Raw genomic sequence first — 18,041 nt, forward strand, 5'->3', positions numbered from 1 at the left:
CCTAGGTATATATCTCTACCGCTCCCTATTGTTATGAGACAAAGTGGTGTCGTTGTCAGAAGTTGAGATGTGTGAAATGGGGGGGTTTTCAGCACTTGTTAGAAGAAAGGGGAGAAAGAAGATGATACTTTGACCTGGTGAACAGAAGGAGTTTGTCGACATCAGCACTTCATCAGACAAATATTCTTGTGAACTATGTCCGTCCCAGACAGCGTCCCTTTCTCCAAGTTCTCAAGGATGTGTGTTGTAACTCAAGAGTCGCCGTGATGTCCATGATACTTCCTGCTCAAGAATCAAATCCCTCGGCAAAACCACACGACCCCAGAGTCGTGTGTCACAGCAAGCCGTCAACCCATGCAGCCACGCCCAAAAGCATAGCCGTCGGGAACCCGCACCCTAGTAGACAGCGCGGTCACCCAAGCTCGGGTCGCACGGCATCGTTCAATCAAATCGATCAATCAAGCGATCAATCGATCGCGCACCCCTGCAAGGCCAGATACACTTGCAACGTCCTCATCCGGCGGCCGACCGAGGGCAAAATCAGCGATCCCGCAATATCTCGCCCCAGCCGGGCCGCCCAAGATATCTGCGAAGATGTCCGCATGGATGTTATATGAAGCACGGGATATAGAGCGAGCGACGCCCTTCGCGCTGAACCCGCGGGCCGGGAAGCAGGTACGACGGACGGCTTGCACAGTAGGGTTCGCCAGCTCGGTGGGAGGGGCGCACGGATGTGCCTGGTGATTATGGACAGGGATTGGGCGGCTGGCCGATATTGCGCGGGTGGCCTACGTGGGCGGCGCTTCGTGAGGAGGGCGATGGGACGCGGGCTGGCTGAAGAGCGACGACGTGCGCGGGCTGAGGGCAGCGTGGCAGATGGAGTCTGTCAGTGTTCCTCCCTTCACACCTCATGCACGAGGGCCGATCACTCTGCACGATGGACGTCGCCGGCCGGCTTGACAGCTGACGTTTCACTGCGCGCTGCGCGACAGGGGGCTGTGGACCGTGGGCTGATGTGCTGGGCGTGTGCCGCCATGATCACCGAACAGGATGCTGGCCATCCGATCCGCGCGCTGTGCGTAGACGAGGCGCCGCCGCTTTGGGTGGGCTAGAGCTGCAGACTCCCCTCTTCCGGCCAGCTCCCCTGGGTTCGCGTGCCTTAGCTTGGACGCGTCCGGTTTGCGGCCACAGGCGTCCACGGCGTGCTGCTGCGGGAAAGCATGTGATATGAGGCATGGCAGGCCGACGAGGAGAATGCTAGCGAGGTGCTGGAGGCCGATGGGCTGATGTCCGGCCCAGCCCTACTGCGATATGTTTCACCACGGGCCGCGCGAGGAAAAAGTCAACGGGCGGCAGGCAGGTGGGCATCATCGGCGAGGCTTCCCATGGACATTCCCAAGCGAGAAGTCCCCGCAGGCGATCGCAGCGCAAAGCAGGTCAAGGTGGAACGGGGCAGCAAGGGCTGGCAGCGCCCGGCGCCCGGCAACGTGGTAGGCGGTCCGTGGGCGGGCTGGGCGCAGCAGGCGGGTGGGGCGCGCGGGCTGCCGAGCGCTGCCAAACGCCAGTCGCCGCGCAGAGGAGCGGCCGGGCCGCCAGCATCTGCTCAACAGACTTCAAGCCCGCAATGGATCTGTCGCCGCGCAAGCGAACGCCCGCTCTCGTGACTGGCGCGGCGCCGTGCCCTGGATGCGCTGGGAAGATTGCGAGGGCGCTGTTGCGCGGCGAGGAGGGCGCCACGGCCGGCGAGTGCTGCTCGTGTGCGCGCAAGACATGCAGACTCCGTCACACGCTTGACGGCCGTGGCAGCACGGCCATGGCAGACTCCGTCACACGCTTGACCGTCGTGGCAGCACGGCCGTGGCAGACCGGCCAATGGCTCGGCGGAGGCGGCGTGTGGGCCTGCAAGCAGCGGCAGAGGCCAGACAGGCGTGACAGGACGGGCAGGCTCGGTGTCGAAAGAGTGGTAACTCATCGCACGGCCCGTGACAGCAAGCGCGCATGGCAGTACAGCAGTACGTGAGTAAGGCACCTAGTGGCAGCGAGACATCTCGACTCCTCCTCGGCCCAGCAGTCGGCGATCACGGCCAGGTGAGGTCGCGCAGAGGCGAATCAAGACAGCGCCACCCTCCTCCCACGCTGGCTCGCCTTCCACCGCTCGCCAGGCGATCGGCGCTGCAGCTGCAACTGCCTCGATAAGCGTAGGCCACGGCTCCTCATCGCGGCCCCGGTGGCTCGCCTCGTCCATGCCATTGTGTACATTAAGATCCCATTGACATGCCCCTGCTCGACTCTCCCCTCCCGCCCTCATAACAGCACACTCTATCCCTCTACGCCTCAGCCCGCGGTTCACGCACGGCCTCGCCGGCTATACCTCCACTATAACCCTGCCAGCCATATCCCGGACCACGTTCCATCCAGACGCTCCCGCTCCGGCTAGATCTCACACTAGTGCCACGCGTGGCGACCACCCCAGCGAATCCTGTCTATTCCACCAGCCCGGCAGCCTCTCTCACGCCTGCGACACCCTGGCCCTCGCCAAAACCCTCTCGCTGCTCTCTCTGGCGCGTGAGAAACATATACCTCGCGCTCGCCCGTCTGTCGTAGACCCTCCACGTCCAATCCCACGCATCTGTCCTTCCAACACCGCCTCACTCACACCGGCGAGGCGTTGACCGTTGCACCCGCTAGGCGACTTAGTGACACACGTGCGCCAAAGCCTTACAACATGGTCTACTCACTCACCTACCGTCGTCCCTCCCACGTCACCTCCTCCGGCGACTCCATCAATGGCGACCAAAAGCCTGAATCATACACGTCTGGCAGCTCTGGCAACAGTGCCGGCATCCCAGAGGCGTTGTCTTTTGACAATATCATCAACAATGGCACTTGCCCAGTGCGTAGTACCTTAGAAACCATTCGCTGATCACACGACTTGCGACTAACCCACACTAACAGCCATGCACCGTTCGCGACTTCATGAACTACCTCAAATACATTGAACACGCAGCGGAGAACCTCCAATTCTTCCTCTGGTACCATGACTACACCGCCAGATTCAACAACCTCAAGGAAAGCGAGCGTGCCCTCTCGCCAGAATGGACTCAAGCGCAGGCAGATGCCGAGGCACTCTCTGCAGTCCAGCAACAACGATCAAAGGCTGCCAACGTTGAGGCTCATTCGATCCTGCAAGGCACAACCTTCGCGAGCAACAACGCCAGCAAGATCAACGAAAAGGGCGATCCCTTCCACACGCCACCCGCTTCCTCCTTCGACGAGCAGCGAGCCGTCGCTTCCGAATACGGCTCCTCCACCGGCGACGACACTCTCGTCAGCAGCGCAACAGCGCGCGGAATCGCCAGCCAGGCGTTCGGCGATGCGGGTATGAAATGGCAACCCTGTATGCTCCCCAATATACTTATCAAACCACATGATATATGCCCCCCACCAACCCCAAGGCCCCGAACTAACCCTCCCCGCCACAGTCACAACCCAACCCTACCGCGACGAAATCTCCCGCATCATAACCGTCTACATCGCCGACAACTCCCCGCGCGAGCTCAACCTCTCCTCGCGCGAGAAGCAAGCGCTCCTGCACGCCCTGCAGAACACCACCCACCCCTCCGCCTTCCGCGACGTCGTCTCGACCGTCGAATACTCTCTTCGCCGCCAAGCCCACCCCAACTTCATCCGCTGGGCCATCTGCAACGGCAACCGGCCCCGCGTCGTCTTCGCCCGCGGCCTGGGCGTCTTCACCATCGCCGCCGGCCTCCTCGCCGACCTCCTCATCACCCTCTCCTCCGCGCACCGCGCCTGGCGCGTCCTGCCCTTCCTCGGCTGGTTCATCGGCATCGCGACGCTCATCGCCGCCTGGAAGGGCATGTGCGTCGTGCTCCACGGCCTGCACCACCGCCACCTGCGGCCGTGGGAGCTGTTCGCGGACAGCACGGACGAAGCCACTCTCGTCGGCAGCGAGAAGGCGGCCTCGAACGACTCGCTCGCCAGCAGCGGCGCCAACTCCTTCGAGGACGAGCCCTGGGTGCCGCGGTACAAGAAGCGCAACGTCATCCGCAAGATCTTCGACAGGCAGGTTTGGATCCAGGAGCCGGCCCTCAGGCAGATCCAGGACACGATTTTCCTGCAGAGTCTGCTGGGCGCGGCGGTGTTGAGCGCGATTTTCGTCGGTATCTTCTGCGCCGTGCCCAAGGGCAATTTATTTTAGATGCTGTTGCCATTTGTGAATCTTTCGATTACTTCGCTTCTAACCGCACATACCTTTTGGAGGTGATAGCTTGACGGGATGAGATTTGAGGACGAGACTTGGGGGGAATGGACGGACACATCTTCTCTTTTTGCGCTTTGTTATTTTTTCTTCTAATTTTGACGGGATCGACGAAGAAGAAACAACACGATCATGTACGGCTAATGTTCTCCCCTTTGAGGAAAGGCGAGAGAGGGAAGATCACACAGGACCTTTTTATTAAACTATGTAAAGGGGGTATACATCCTTCTTCTTGAGAATATAAGTAAGCACAACACTTCGACAACGCACCGTCCTCCTCTTGGGCCATACAGCGTACCTCGCTCTTTTCTGCCATACAGCACGGCGTCCAAACCCATCACTGAGTCCCGCGGCCTCTCTGCACAAATGCCCAGACGGTGGAGAAGCAAATCCGTGCCAGTCAAGGTGGCGCGGTACCACCCGGAGGCTCTTCGATTTTATACCAGGATCGCAGAATAGATCTCACGACCGAGACGCTTTCAGTTCTCTCTGACTTGCGTGCAGCCGACGCGCGCCGCTGATTGGTCGGCGGGCGGCGGGCGCTAGTGGGATGTCGCTTTTGGAGCGAACTCGAGTCACATTGTGACATTTTATACGATGGATTCCATTTCATATATTCATCATGTATATGTTCGGTTTGTTCTCCTTTCCTGTCGAGGTCGCCGGCTCCCAGGACGGCAGGGGGGGTGTTTTTTTTTCTTTTTTTTTCCCCCGGTTTTCTCTCGTGGGTCAGGAGAAGAACAATTGATTTTGCTCCGATGAGTTCGTTGTTGTGCTTCTCGCTGGACAAAGTGTAGTTGGGCTGAAGAGGAAGGGGCTGCCGGAGAGTGAGTGTTTTCTGGACGCGATCTGACATTCGCGGGGATGGATCAACGAATGTATGGTCATCATTGAGAAACACTGCAATTACGAGTTCGTTGGGAGTACGCTGCGGGCACTGTCATAGTTCAGAGATGACTGTGAATGGAAACACATGTATTGACTCTGCATAAGGTACAAGCATCAATTGATCGATGAGCTCTCTCAGGTAAGGGCCAAACACCGGCTTTTGGGATGGCGTCCATTGCGGTCACACTTGGCTTTGAGCGAGGAATGGAGCATGTTTGAACAAGAACGTTTTCGATTGCGCCGTTGGATATCTAGAGCAGACACGAAAGACTAAGTGAGCTCGAGCGCAGAGATCAAAAGTCAATGGGTGACTTGCGTGAAGACAAAAGCCAATGACAAGAGCTCAGAAAGCAAAGGAACGACCCATACTCCGTTCGCCTCGTCCATTTTTCAGCGGTGCGCTCCTGCGGTGCGCTCCTGCTGTGCGGAAGACAGAATAAGCGCTCGCTCGCTCGCTCTCTCGCTATGTATGAAGCTCAGATAACAAAAGCGCCGATAATAAAACCACCCATTTTTTGCCGTCCTGGAAGCGCCGCGCTAAAAGATACCCATTGAGAGGAAAACACCAGATCGTAAAGAGGAAACAATTTCGGGAGAAAGGGAAAAGCGACGGAAGCACCGCCTAGCTGCTCGTCGAAGCGCTGTCGACGAATGCCGGTCCAGCTTCCATCTGCTCTAGAAGCGACTCGTCACTGTCCGAATCATCGCTGTCGCTGTCATCGTCGCTGTCCTCGTCGCTGTAGCCATCCTCATCATCCTGCCTCATGCCGCGCGGGAGCTTCCACTCATTATAATCGCCGTCAACCCAGCGCTTGCTCTTAGGCAGATGGTACGGGTCGAACGGGAAGTACGCCTCGAGCTGGTGGTGGGCCTCGCCGGTCTTGCGGTCCCAAGCGGTCTCGCGGCGGCCGATGTCGATGGCATGGCGGCCGCCGACGCCGTAGTAGCTGGCGGTCTGGCCGAGGCGGAGACGCTTGTTGCTCTCGAGGAGGGAGAGGACCTCGACGAGGCGGACGTGGCGGGCGATGTTGGCAAACTCGGCAACGATGGCGGGAGAGCAGACCTTGAGCGGGTTGAGGCGCGAGAAGATATTGCGGGACAGAGTTTCTTTCAGGCCAGGGAGCCAGGCGAGGTCGCGGTGCTCGGCGAGGATGTCATCTTCGTTGTAGTCGTCGCCGTCGAGGTCGGGGTTGGCAGAGCCGACGACGAGGTCGCGCCAGCGGAAGCAGAAGATATAGAGCAGAGCCTGGGCGACGGCGTAGTAGATTGCGTATGAGCGTCTGTCGGGACCGCGGCAGTCGGGCTCGGCGCGCTTACGGATGGCGTCGAGGTACTCGCTGAGCGCGCAGACGACGTCTCGTACAGAGTGGCAGGAGATGTGAGCGGCTCGGGCGATGAAGCTTGCGAGGTATGCGACGGCGGTGATGCGCTGTGCTGGCATCCCATTGACGAAAGCCAGCTCGCCGCATCGGCGAGTGAACAGCGCGGTGTGCTCTTCGGAGGTCTGAGCGAAGTGGAAAAGTAGGAACTGAGCGTGCCGTGTGCGATTGGGAAGGATGAATGTGGTGAAGTGTGACAGCATCTGTTGGTAGGCCTCGTTGTACTCCGGGTCGGAGCCATCCTGAATAAGCGGTGCGTAGTACTCAAACAAGAGATCCAAGGTGCCGTCCATTTTGGCTACCTTCAGTCTCAGTTCTTTAAGGCGCTGCTCATCCTCGGTCGATGTTTCCTCCGAGGAAGAGTCGGAGTCGCTGTCATCAGAGTCGTCGAGCTCGTTATCTCCGTCTTTGGAACTAGGCCTTTGGAGGAGACGCTCTTCGGACTCCTCCGCCAAATCCTCCAGGTCCTGCTGGATTTGCACGTCGACGCCAACAAGCCGTTGCATGATTAGAGCGAGAGCCTCAGACTTGAGCTCCTTCGCGTACTCAGCAAGCCTAAGCAGCTGCTTTTGGTATTGTATGTATGATCGTGTTGTCGCCAGGTCGTTGGGGAACCCCACTTTCAGGGTTTTCATGAGAATGCCACTGGCTGATGGGACTTGTCTGAGGAGTGTCTTGATGGCAAGGTGCAGTCTCACGAACATCTGTGGTCTAGGTACGCAGTCTTCTCCGGGAAGACGGCCGAGGGATGCGGGCAGCTTGGCGAAGTTTGATACCAGTCTCTCCAGGATGGCTGGGATGTATTTGCTTTGTGCACTGGCTAGTGATACCAGGAAGCGGATGTAGAGACCAGCGAACACCTCGTCACGGCCAAGCCATGCAAGGTCAAGGACTGCAATGACCAGCTTGCCGCAGTCGCCTAGCGAACTCACGCGCGCCTCGAGCGCGAGGAGGTACTTTCTGAGCAGCTTGCCGCTGGGCGCGTCGCCCTCGGACGCATCTTGGTTCAGTAGCGCCACCAGCTTAGTGTACTGCGCGTCGTCTTTGGCATCAGGTGTCAAGGCTGAGGTAGCGAGGTGTCTCTCGATGCCAACTCTGACCTCCTCTTTCACAAGTTCGAAGCTCTTCTCACTCCAGTTTTCGTCCAGGATCTTGACGTCAACATTGGGGCTGAAGGCCACCTTGAGCTTCTTGGTGGCAGTAGACAGGCCGGCTTCGTCGTCGGTGTCCAGGTATGAGCTGTCTCGTTTGAGACCCATAGTGGGTCTAGGCGGCGGTGGCATGGCTTTGGTAGTGGATGGTGGTTGCACGGCGGGCGGTGGCGCTGCGGCGAGAGAGACCATGGTGGGCGTGGCCAGGGCGGGGATAGCGGGAGGTTGGAGAGGATGGATATGTCATTAGGTCTCGGGCGAGGTGGCTACGGAGGAGAGTACAGGACGTGCGTATGGGAGCGGCCCTGCGCGCTGGAGGGTTGGTGGGTTGGAGTGAAAAGTTCAGCGAGCGTCCGCTCGTGTGAGCGCTTGACTAGTGCGGTGGGAGTCGTCGCTAGCGAAAAAGCTTATTTCCCCGGATTCGCCGCGACAGAGAGAAGTGAGACCCTTGCGTTCGGCGCTCTCTTCGACCTCGCACACATCACAAATAGAACTCTCACTTTTTCGAAAATTGATTGCGATAATCACTGTAGCGCAGCGAGAGACTCGAGGAATTTACAATGACTCGAATCCGTAATTTATAGAACAATGTCCGGTGATGTGAACCCAGAGGACTTTTGAGTTTTCTCTGTGCCGTGAATGGTGCATCGTCATGCTGCTGACGTGCAGAATCGCCTGATGAATTGCCTGCAAGCGCCGTAGATCGAGTTTATGTCTATTGCTTTGAATAGTAAGCGATGAATTAAACCTACGAGATTCGTGTAGCAGGCCTGTATCATGTCACTGCCGTCTCTGTGTTGTTTTCTCCAATCCCTTGCCGAGTCAAGACTTCGGGCGACGCACGCCGCGTTACTGGATCCTTGTCGACGTCACTTCTTGCCCTCAATCAACATACACGTGATACCCAACCCAACAAATTGTACTACACAATTTGTTACGGAACACAACGTCGTCAACATAATGTCTTCTCTCTTACGTTCGTCATTTGACGCCCCGCCACCTCCTCGTCCAAAGCCACAGCCGATCTCAGAATCCGATGAGAGTTCGTCAGATTCAAGCGCAGCCAGCGTCGATACTGTACGACCAAATGAGCACGAGCAGGTCGCAGGCCCTTCACATTGGACCAACTATTTCGATCAAGAGCTTTGGCTAGACAAAGATCTTGCAGATGGGGCCACGGCCCGTTATCATGCCTACATCACGCCACCTACCAATCCAGCCAAAGACCCGCTCTTCGTCTGCCATCACGGCGCTGGTTCATCGGGCCTGTCTTTCGCCATCTTTGCAAAGGAACTCCGCGCCCTCCTCCCCAATGCTGGTGTGCTGTCTTTGGATGCCCGCGGTCACGGTTCCTCCATTCTCAATGCAACACGGCAAGAAGCAAGCCCTGACTATTCCCTCGAAACCCTCACGACCGACGCCTTGAACATACTACAATCCACGCAAGCACATTTTACCTGGCCACAACTCCCGCCTCTAGTCTTCATCGGCCACTCTCTCGGCGGTGCCGTTGTGACGAACCTCACCACCGTCCATGGCAAGCTCCTCGCTCCCACACTCATCGGCTACGCCGTGCTCGACGTTGTCGAAGGCTCCGCGCTTGAAGCCCTCGCACACATGAAATCCTACCTCGCTCAGCGGCCTTCCCTCTTCGATTCCCTCTCGTCGGCAATTGACTGGCACACCCGCACCCGCACTCTGCGCTCAGCCACCAGCGCCGAAGTCTCCGTGCCAAGCCTGCTGACCCAAACGCCTTCCGGCCGATTCGCATGGCGGACAGACCTCAACTCCACCGCACCGTGGTGGGAAGCTTGGTTTGCGGGTATGAGCGCGCGCTTCTTGGGCGGGCGCGGAGCGAAATTGCTGGTCCTCGCCGGCACCGATCGGTTGGACAAGGAGCTCATGATCGGGCAGATGCAGGGCAAGTTCCAGCTCGAGGTAATTCCTGAGGCGGGACACTTTGTGCAGGAGGACGTGCCAGCGCGGCTGGCAAGCTTGGCGGTTGAGTTCTACCGTAGGAACGATCGCAGCCAGCTGGTGTTGCCACCTAAGGTTAGCGATATGATTGCGAAGGGGATGAAGGTCTAATACCTGGAGATCTCAGGTGGTGGTGAATCAGCGATTATAGACCTCACGTACAAAGTCTCACCTGGATTATTAAAGCACACTCCACGCCGCACTCAAGGGTTACCCTTCTGAGTTTGCTCAAAGCGTAAACGTGTGATGACCGATAGGCTGCACATCTCATTCTAGACGCAGCGGAGAAAGCCAGGGATACAAACGGGGTTGGTCACAGTATAAAGAGGGGCGGGGAACTATAGACACCTGAAAACAATCGCAAGACCTGCAAACTTCATTTCTGTATCTCCGTGCAGCATTCCCGTCTCATTGCTCGTGTTATCATCGCGAGAGTTAGCTTTGCTCATTGTCCTAAAAGAGGGTGGAGTCTAGATAGATAAAGCCAGTGCTTTGCTAGTGAGGCACTGGCTTTGTTAGTGAAGTGTCCAGGTTTGCTTCTAATGGTGCGCGTATCATCTCCTCGTCTTCGCACACTTCATGTGCACATACCTTCACCTATGTGAACAGGATGTATCTACGCGTGTTCACGCTTGTCTCATCTCCTCGCTTTCGCACGCTTCATGCAGTTACCTTCACCTACGTCAATCACTGTATTCACGCGTGTTCACGCTTCTTTCAAGCAGGCTTGCAGTCACTCCGTTGACTCGTGAATGCCTGTGAATGCACGTCGTTTGGCAGCAGCGTCCGGAAGGTGCCGTGAGCCGTCTCAAAGCGACAATCGTCGCGTGAAATAATATGTAAACACCAACAAGCGGGCTTGATCGCTTCGACATCGCTCTTCTCTCTACTGCAACATTCTTCATCCGCGTATATACATCGATTCAACAGTTTTACCGATATAGACGATGTCTAACGATCAAGTCAACAACGATCGTCTATCGCACGACATCTCTGAGCGCGAAGGGCGACTCCGGCGCCTTCTGGAGGAAGTTCTGGTCCGTATTCTCCCCTTACTTATAGACAGACTAAACGCTGACCAAATCACAGGAAGCCAGACACGCCGGTGAGAGCAACGAGGACGACTATGCCTCGTTTAGATATGGACAGGGCTGGTACGCTGAAGACCCAGGACAGGACGACTACGATCCTGCCTGGGGAGTCCCATTCTCGATCCCGCACGTGACGCCTAGTCACGATGAAGAGCAGTCACCGGCAGATCACGTGCCCGGCCTGGAGAATCTCCCTGTTGACATGCAGCATGTGAACACTCCTGAGCCTCACTTCTCCCCGGCCGGTCTTGCTCAGTCGTCAGGTGATCAGAGCGGGCAACACCCCTTGCCCGAGATGCTCCAGGATGGTGAATATCTGCAACAGATTCACGCGTCGACTGAGCTGTCGCCGTTCGCTTCCCTCCCCTCCTCTCCGGAGCCTCCAAGCGCTCTAATCTCCTCACCTCCGCCGGTCGTACCTCAAAGCGGCATTTATCTTCCGGGAGCGTTGGCTCTGGCCGCTCCGACACCAGCGCCACAGGCCACGGCGCCCTCCATCGCCTTGCCTCCCAACACAGGGCCTCATAGATACCTCCGCCCTCACCACGAGCGCCCGCCGGACAACGTTCTGTGGCCCATGAACATCGAGATCAGCATGATCGAGATTTGCACCTTCTGCCCGGACTGGCTCCTCAATCCGGAGGTCATCGCCCGCGCAATCCGCAACGGCTGGAACCGCGAGGCCATCGCCAAAGCGCAGCTGTACGCAACGGACGAGCTCACACATGATAATTGGCTGCGTCAGAACGGCCGGATTCAGAAGCAGATCTCGTTCGGCGGCAAGTTGTTCGACAACGTCTCCATCGCCTCGATCAACGACGGCGGAAGGCGATTCGACTCAGAATACTTCCGGAACCGCCATGGCCAGCAGCTCGATCTGACCGCGAACGGTTGGCGGCTCAAAGACACCTATCAGAACGCGAGAGTGTCGACCGAGTCAATCGGCCACATGCCTTTGTCGGCGCTGTACAACCGCGTCGTAAACTGGCCGTCTGGGGAGGATCGCATGCTCATGACCCAGTGTCTGGAGTTTGCGAGGAACAACCAGCAGCTGAACCTGGATACCTCGCACTGGGATTGGATTATTCAGTCGCAGAACTTCGCGGCGCCGGCTGCGGCGCGTACGGGTGTGAACCGGGACGATGAGGCGCTCAGGAGACTCCACGAGAATGTCGATGATCCTGGACCCCGTCGGTGAATGTGTGGCAACTTCCCTTGGATTCCTGGTGCTCGGTTCTCGGAAAACTCGGTTGGCACCAGCAACACTACGGGTTTTGGGCATGGGTAAGTGACCGTTTTGCGATTTTGAGATGGGTCGAAGATGCGAGTGTGGTTTTTGGCTGAGTTTTTGGTCTTGTTTGCACGTTCAGCGAGCTTGTTCTGCGTTGGTTCTGGACTGAATTGCTTTGGACGGGAGTGTTCGAAACCGATACCCTGGCGCCGCTGTCAATGGCACTGGTGGGCGCATGGAGAGAGAGATGAATAGCTTTTTGTATGGAGGTTGGCGGACCGTCGTTTTGTAATGATCCCTCACTGAGCCCAACGCTCTTCCAAATGCTATCATCTGTTCTTCAGAAGAACGTGAAGTTTCTGGGAAGTGGTCCGAATCGTATTGCTGCCGCATGTCCCCTTGCGAGGCTTCGTGTCTTGCTAGTAGGATGGAGTAATTTGTCATATTACCATACCTCATGCTTCAGTGTCAGATCATTGGGAACCCATGATATTCTACTGTGCATCGACAAGGACATCTCTACTGTCGTAACATGCCATGGAGGGGGCCTTCTGGCATGACTGAACGCTGTGGACGTACCAGAAACCGGCAAGGCTGGCAATCGAGCGGCCGTGTACATGTGGACTAGAGTATGACCCCTTCAAATGGTGCATGAGGACGCGTGCATTGCAGTTGTTGCGGTTGTGGAATTATCGAACACGCAGCCGTGCTACGATGTTGATCTCACAAACAGGAGATATGCACGAGGGCGTAGCGTGCCTTGCAGGAGACCTGGGAGATACAATATCAAGGCAACATTTCACTCTGTCGAGTTGCCTTATGAAAAAAATCGGGCGTGGCAAGTGGCAAGACAGCTGTAACATTCAGCCGTGCGGTGCGACCACAGCTGAAGGCGCCAAGGCTGATGGGGGGACATCTTCACTCCGCGCTCGTACTTCTTTTTTGCCTCTTCTTTGGTCTTAGACATGCTCCTTTTCTGCAACCTGCAGTTTAATCAGCCGAGCGAGTTGCGCAAAGGACCTTGGTGATGTCTGTGAAGCGTACAGTACCCCGCCGTCTTTCAGGCATAGACCTGTTCCAGCCCGGTCACGTCAGCCCTCGTCTGATCGATGTGACTACCCGCGAACCTCAGCTCCATGTTTTCATTGCCTTACATCGCGAGTGACTGGGAGAAACATGCACTACTTCTTGGTTGCTCTCAGCGGTCTAATGAGCGTTCTCGACCGTCACCGGTTGACTCTGTGGCAAGGCCATAATGGAAGCCATGACTTTGGCGGCAACCTTCCATTTCACCGATGGATTACAAAAAAGCTACGATCCCTCCTAAATAGACGAGTTCAAATATCACTGCGGTCACGCCATTTACATTGCTGAGCCATCTCGGCGATAAAAAGGTCGCGCCAGACCATTGGATGCACTATCTTTGTGACAGGCTACATAAGGTAGCTTGGCTTGCGGCCAATGCGTCTCAGCCTTGCCTATCACCTGCCTTGACTAGATCCGCAAGGCTCAGGTAACGTCACACTCCTGCCGCTGAATCTATCTTGGTGCACAAGCAGCTTCTGCAAGACGGGGCTGTGCACTACATGTACAGTACGTATGCGAGATTGCTGCAGTCGATCAAAGCAACGGTCGCGCATGTATAAAGTAAGCATGCTTGATCAAAACCTCTTACTTTGCACGCGTAATCCAGCTCACTGCTACTTACAATCATAAATCAAGCACACGTCATGTTTGGGAAGATCAGCATCCATTGGTTTGGCCCGACCTCCATGCTAGCGGCCTTCATCACAGGTCTGGCCTTTGCGCTGGGTCATCATGTCTTTAACAACAGCCTCAACGACGAAGAAGTTCCTCAGGGTAACTATACCATATCGAGCTACAAGTCTGGCATCTCAAAACAGGAATCCTACCTCACAGCGGGAACCGCGTTCGCATTCGCTGTCCGAACTTGTTTGGTCATTGCCATATCTACTGCTTATGTTCAACTGTTCTGGAGGGCTCTTGCTACACAACTGTGTAACAGATCTTTCACTCTCGAGAATGTTGACAAAGCTTATTCAGCACTTCGCAATGCCACTTTGCTCGCCAACTTCTCAGGCTGGAGGTCTTTCCCAATGATGTTCGCTATTGCGCTGAAAGCTTGGTATGTTTTTGGTCATTGAAGCATCACGTCGAGACTGACTCTTGTCTGGCAGGCTTGTACCGATAGCATCGATTGTTGCGCCTGCGACTCTGCTCGTCGAACAACGTTTGAAAAGTCCTCCACCGACGGATTTTAGGTATGTGCCAGTCATCAACTTTGATACTATGGCGTACCACAATAGTACACCCTACGAATACCCCAGCGATCCAAGCATTTTAATTTATCACTACACCTGCCCAAGTGAAGCACTGCAACGGCTTGCCAGTGCGGCAAGTGCGCAAGGGACCGTCCTACACATCGAACCGCCGCTACCGAACTCAAGCTGGACGATGACCTTCCCTGGCCCCGCCCTACGTTGCGATCCGTTGTCCGAACCTGAATCGCAGAGTGTTCGAGAAAACGCCGCTGCATTCCTGGAGACCTCTTGGTACCTATCAGATTCGATATGGGAGTCATACACCACATGGTACGGAAAACTGCCATACCACAATACGACGGTGTCGGATGCAAGGGATGGATCTCCCAACATATCATACTCGCTTGTACCAGCACGAAAAGACCAAGACAGGTATCAGGGCTTCCTCGCAGATGACGATCCTTCGTTCCGTGTGGCCGTGTGGCCACTTATTTGGGATGCACCACAGACTGCAAACTTCAATGGTGAGGGCGTTTCAGGGTCTCATTTGACTTCAAAGTCCACAACGCTACAATGTGGACTGGTCAACTCGACCTACTACACGACATTCAGTTACATCAACGGTAACCAAAAGGTCGACGTCTCGGTACCGAGAGACCAGGACGAAAACTTAGAACACCCATATGGGTATTTCCAAGGGCCATCCAACGCCAGCTGTCCGGGGCTCCATCGAGGCTTCCCCCCCTATAACGAAACTGAGATGGAGCATATATGCGACTTTGAGCCGGGGACTAGTCGACGGCTAGCTTACGCAGCCATGACGGACGCATTTTTCGATTTGCTGCACGAAGACAACGTCGTAGCCACTCCTCTGGTGCAGACTCAAGAGCTGAGCTTTATGTCTGATCACGATCTCGCGATCCGCAACTCGTCAGTGCAGAACGCCCTGATTAGATCAGGACATGCGAGCGTGGCTGGTCTTATCGAGCCTATAGTGGCTGAAGACCGAATATCGCTCGCTCGTGGTTTGGAGCAGATGTTCGCCGATATCACGGTCAGCCTTATGAGCTCTCCATATTTCCAGTAAGGTCATATGCCGGAAGGCTTCTCAGGCTCACCAGGCTGACACCCACACAGACCGAACCTTTCGGACCCGGCCAGCTTGCCGATGACAGAAGTGACGCATGAGACGTACCACAACGTGTACGTCTACAGGTCATCGAGACTCTGGCTTGCCTACGGTCTCGCACTGGCAGGCGCTGCGATCGCAGTGGCATTGGGTTTGCATGCCATCATCATGAGCGGTCTGTCGTACAGCAACGACTTTTCCACAATCTTACGCGTCAGTCGTCACGCTTGTTTGGACCACGAGGTCGAGCTCTGTGACGCTAGTGGACAAGATCCACTTCCTAAGTACCTTGCAAAGACAACTCTCACGATGATCGGAAAGGACGGAGAGGGAGAGACTTCGAGAGCGACGGATCAGAAACCTGCGGCGGCCGCGAGTTATCAATTGCTACCGCGCGGCGAAGAGCCGCCGAAGGCGGATGGAGGCTCACATGCGTCTAGTTGGTAGTTGAGGATTCGGGAGATTCAATTGACAAGGCTTATGACTGGGTATAGAGGACATGGATCGCAATCCATTTCCGAGTACGTAGTCCGAATACTAAGCTCCAGGCTGTAATTTTCGTAGCAGTAACAAAGTTCGTTCTCACCAGCAGCCACGCTAAGGTTGACATGGTGTCGCTGGATGTTCGTGTATGCTTACAGCCACTGCTTCCACCACGCAGCCTTCTGCTTCTTCTCACCTGGCAATCTTAGCTCATCAATCTCCTGTTTCGTCACGTTCCGCCACTCCTCAACCGGCAGCCAGCCAATCCTCGCACGATCACCAAAGCCGCCGAACCAGAACACCTCTTCTACAACAAACCTGACATACTTCGACGAGTGCACATCGTTGCCCGGCTGCCACAGGACGGAATCCGGGTGCTTGCGGACGAAGCACGCCGCGACGCGCGCGTTGCGGAAGTCCTTCATGTTTAGATCTTCTAGGTGACCGTGGAGACTGAAACGTGGCAGCGCAGCAGGCGTGTGAGGGGTGGGAATATCTTGGGCATCTGCTCGTTTGTCCTCGAGGAAGGAGTAGGTGTGAGTTTGCGTCGGCCACCAGCGGACGGAGAGTGAAATGTTGCTGCCAGCTTTGTAGTTTCGGAAGGGCGTAGCGATATCAATAGCGAGAATTGTGGGGTTTCCGTCGTCCTCGCAGTCACCGATGTATTCCATCAGACCGATCGGGCTGCCATCTAAGCCTGCCGGAAGTCCCCATAGTGCTTCTACGTCTTGCTCCGCCATGTTGCTCTTCGTATCTTTCTCCGGAAAACTCGTCACAAGTGTGCCTTCAGATGCAAGGTGCAGGATCCTTCTCGCCATCACGGCAGATTCATGGATGGATGGGATCTTGTAGTACTGCTCCTCCAGCGGCGGGTTTGAGAACACATGGTGACGCTCGGGCGCAAATACAATGGAGAGCGCAGATGTTACGCTCAGAAGTGAGCTAAGTGCCAAAGAGGTACGCATTCTGACCTAGCAGTGCCAGCCTGGGATACTGGTGTTGGAGCACGAGCAGGTGATAAGAGGTGAGCTCGTGCATGATACGGCGGAGCTTTGATCTTATCAATCGCAAAGCATGACGCATCATCAGTCCTCGCTAGCGCGATTCGCGTCACGTGAGCGGCCAGGACTTTACAGCCTCAGGCTCCACACAACCGCTGTCTTGGCAAAAGCGGGCACCAGCGAATTTGGGCGTTTTGGACTGTCAGCGACGACACCTTCAGTCTCTCCAAGCGACGTCGAATCCATCGCACAACAGGTACGTCTCCGCCGCCATCACCGCCGCGCCGCCAGCACACCAAACCCGCTGCCGCCGCGATCCCGGCGAATTTCGCGCACAAAACCCCGCAAGCCCCGGCAGAAAGACTGACTTCTCTTCTTCCTGCGCTACAGACGACTCCGACGACAAATCTAAAACCCCAGATCAACCGCCAACATGGGTAAGGTCCACGGCTCGCTCGCGCGTGCCGGTAAGGTCAAGTCGCAGACCCCCAAGGTACGATAACACCCGCTCCCTCGAAGGGCGGTCCAGCAAAAGCGCTGGCCGTCGCCACCCTCCCGGAAGAGACCAGCACCACATCACACCTTCCCGCGCCACCATCGCACCATCACAGCCATCTCTGCAGGACACCGGTAGCTAACGTCTTGCGCGCACACAGGTCGAGAAGCAGGAGAAGAAGAAGGTCCCCAAGGGCCGCGCGAAGAAGCGTGTCACCTACACCCGCCGCTTCGTGAACGTCGTCATGACCGGCGGCAAGCGCAAGATGAACCCCAACCCGACCTCTTAAGCGACCAATTTTCCGATGAAAAGACAAGTTTTGCTGCGCTTGGGAACGATGACGGGATAGACGAGTGGAATGGGAGGTTGCAGTAGCGGAAAAAGGCAAATGGAACAAATGCACCTTCACGGCGTTTTATGACCTTTTGCTGTTCTGACACCTGGTTATTTCTTGCAATGTCATGGATACTCTTTCTCATGCGTCCTGGACTGGAGATTGATGGGAGGCCGGGATGGCCTCTGGAACTCTGGGAGGATGGGGGTTGCGATGGGAACCATCAAGGGCGGAACGGATGCGGTATACTATAACAGGCACTGTGTTTGAAACTGTCCTCCCGAAACTTTTCATTCCTGAGCTACGTACTCTGTCATTAC

The 18,041-nt window shown here is 56.1% G+C and overlaps 7 protein-coding genes across 7 annotated transcripts; 5 read left to right on the top strand and 2 right to left on the bottom strand.

Moving 5' to 3' along the window:
* Positions 1-2,248: 2,248 nt before the first annotated feature.
* Positions 2,249-4,527, top strand: WHR41_05095 (uncharacterized protein). The gene is made up of 3 exons (XM_069373700.1): positions 2,249-2,893; positions 2,956-3,397; positions 3,483-4,527. The coding sequence occupies exons 1-3, from the start codon at positions 2,726-2,728 to the stop codon at positions 4,217-4,219; spliced, it is 1,347 nt and encodes a 448-aa protein (XP_069228970.1). The 5' UTR covers positions 2,249-2,725; the 3' UTR covers positions 4,220-4,527.
* Positions 4,528-5,789: 1,262 nt separating this feature from the next.
* On the bottom strand, positions 5,790-7,889 carry WHR41_05096 (uncharacterized protein; the record flags this gene model as incomplete). The annotated part of the gene is made up of 1 exon (XM_069373701.1): positions 5,790-7,889. One exon carries the CDS (start codon positions 7,887-7,889, stop codon positions 5,790-5,792), a length of 2,100 nt encoding a protein of 699 aa, XP_069228967.1.
* Positions 7,890-8,657: 768 nt separating this feature from the next.
* On the top strand, positions 8,658-9,785 carry WHR41_05097 (uncharacterized protein; the record flags this gene model as incomplete). The annotated part of the gene is made up of 1 exon (XM_069373702.1): positions 8,658-9,785. The coding sequence occupies one exon, from the start codon at positions 8,658-8,660 to the stop codon at positions 9,783-9,785; it is 1,128 nt and encodes a 375-aa protein (XP_069228968.1).
* A 1,182-nt stretch (positions 9,786-10,967) lies between these two features.
* On the top strand, positions 10,968-11,963 carry WHR41_05098 (uncharacterized protein; the record flags this gene model as incomplete). Its single annotated transcript, XM_069373703.1, has 1 exon — positions 10,968-11,963. The coding sequence occupies one exon, from the start codon at positions 10,968-10,970 to the stop codon at positions 11,961-11,963; it is 996 nt and encodes a 331-aa protein (XP_069228962.1).
* Positions 11,964-13,726: 1,763 nt separating this feature from the next.
* On the top strand, positions 13,727-15,981 carry WHR41_05099 (uncharacterized protein; the record flags this gene model as incomplete). Its single annotated transcript, XM_069373704.1, has 3 exons — positions 13,727-14,142; positions 14,195-15,361; positions 15,416-15,981. The coding sequence occupies 3 exons, from the start codon at positions 13,727-13,729 to the stop codon at positions 15,852-15,854; spliced, it is 2,022 nt and encodes a 673-aa protein (XP_069228963.1). The 3' UTR covers positions 15,855-15,981.
* Positions 15,982-16,042: 61 nt separating this feature from the next.
* On the bottom strand, positions 16,043-16,855 carry WHR41_05100 (uncharacterized protein; the record flags this gene model as incomplete). Its single annotated transcript, XM_069373705.1, has 1 exon — positions 16,043-16,855. One exon carries the CDS (start codon positions 16,853-16,855, stop codon positions 16,043-16,045), a length of 813 nt encoding a protein of 270 aa, XP_069228974.1.
* Positions 16,856-17,068: 213 nt separating this feature from the next.
* RPS30 (40S ribosomal protein eS30) lies at positions 17,069-18,007 on the top strand. Its single transcript, XM_069373706.1, has 3 exons — positions 17,069-17,147; positions 17,282-17,384; positions 17,548-18,007. Exons 2-3 carry the CDS (start codon positions 17,325-17,327, stop codon positions 17,674-17,676), a joined length of 189 nt encoding a protein of 62 aa, XP_069228975.1. The 5' UTR covers positions 17,069-17,147; positions 17,282-17,324; the 3' UTR covers positions 17,677-18,007.
* The last annotated feature ends 34 nt before the right edge of the window (positions 18,008-18,041 follow it).

This window comes from Cladosporium halotolerans, assembly GCF_011745625.1.
Source record: "Cladosporium halotolerans strain TM138-S3 chromosome Unknown Sca17, whole genome shotgun sequence".
NCBI lineage: Eukaryota > Fungi > Ascomycota > Dothideomycetes > Cladosporiales > Cladosporiaceae > Cladosporium > Cladosporium halotolerans.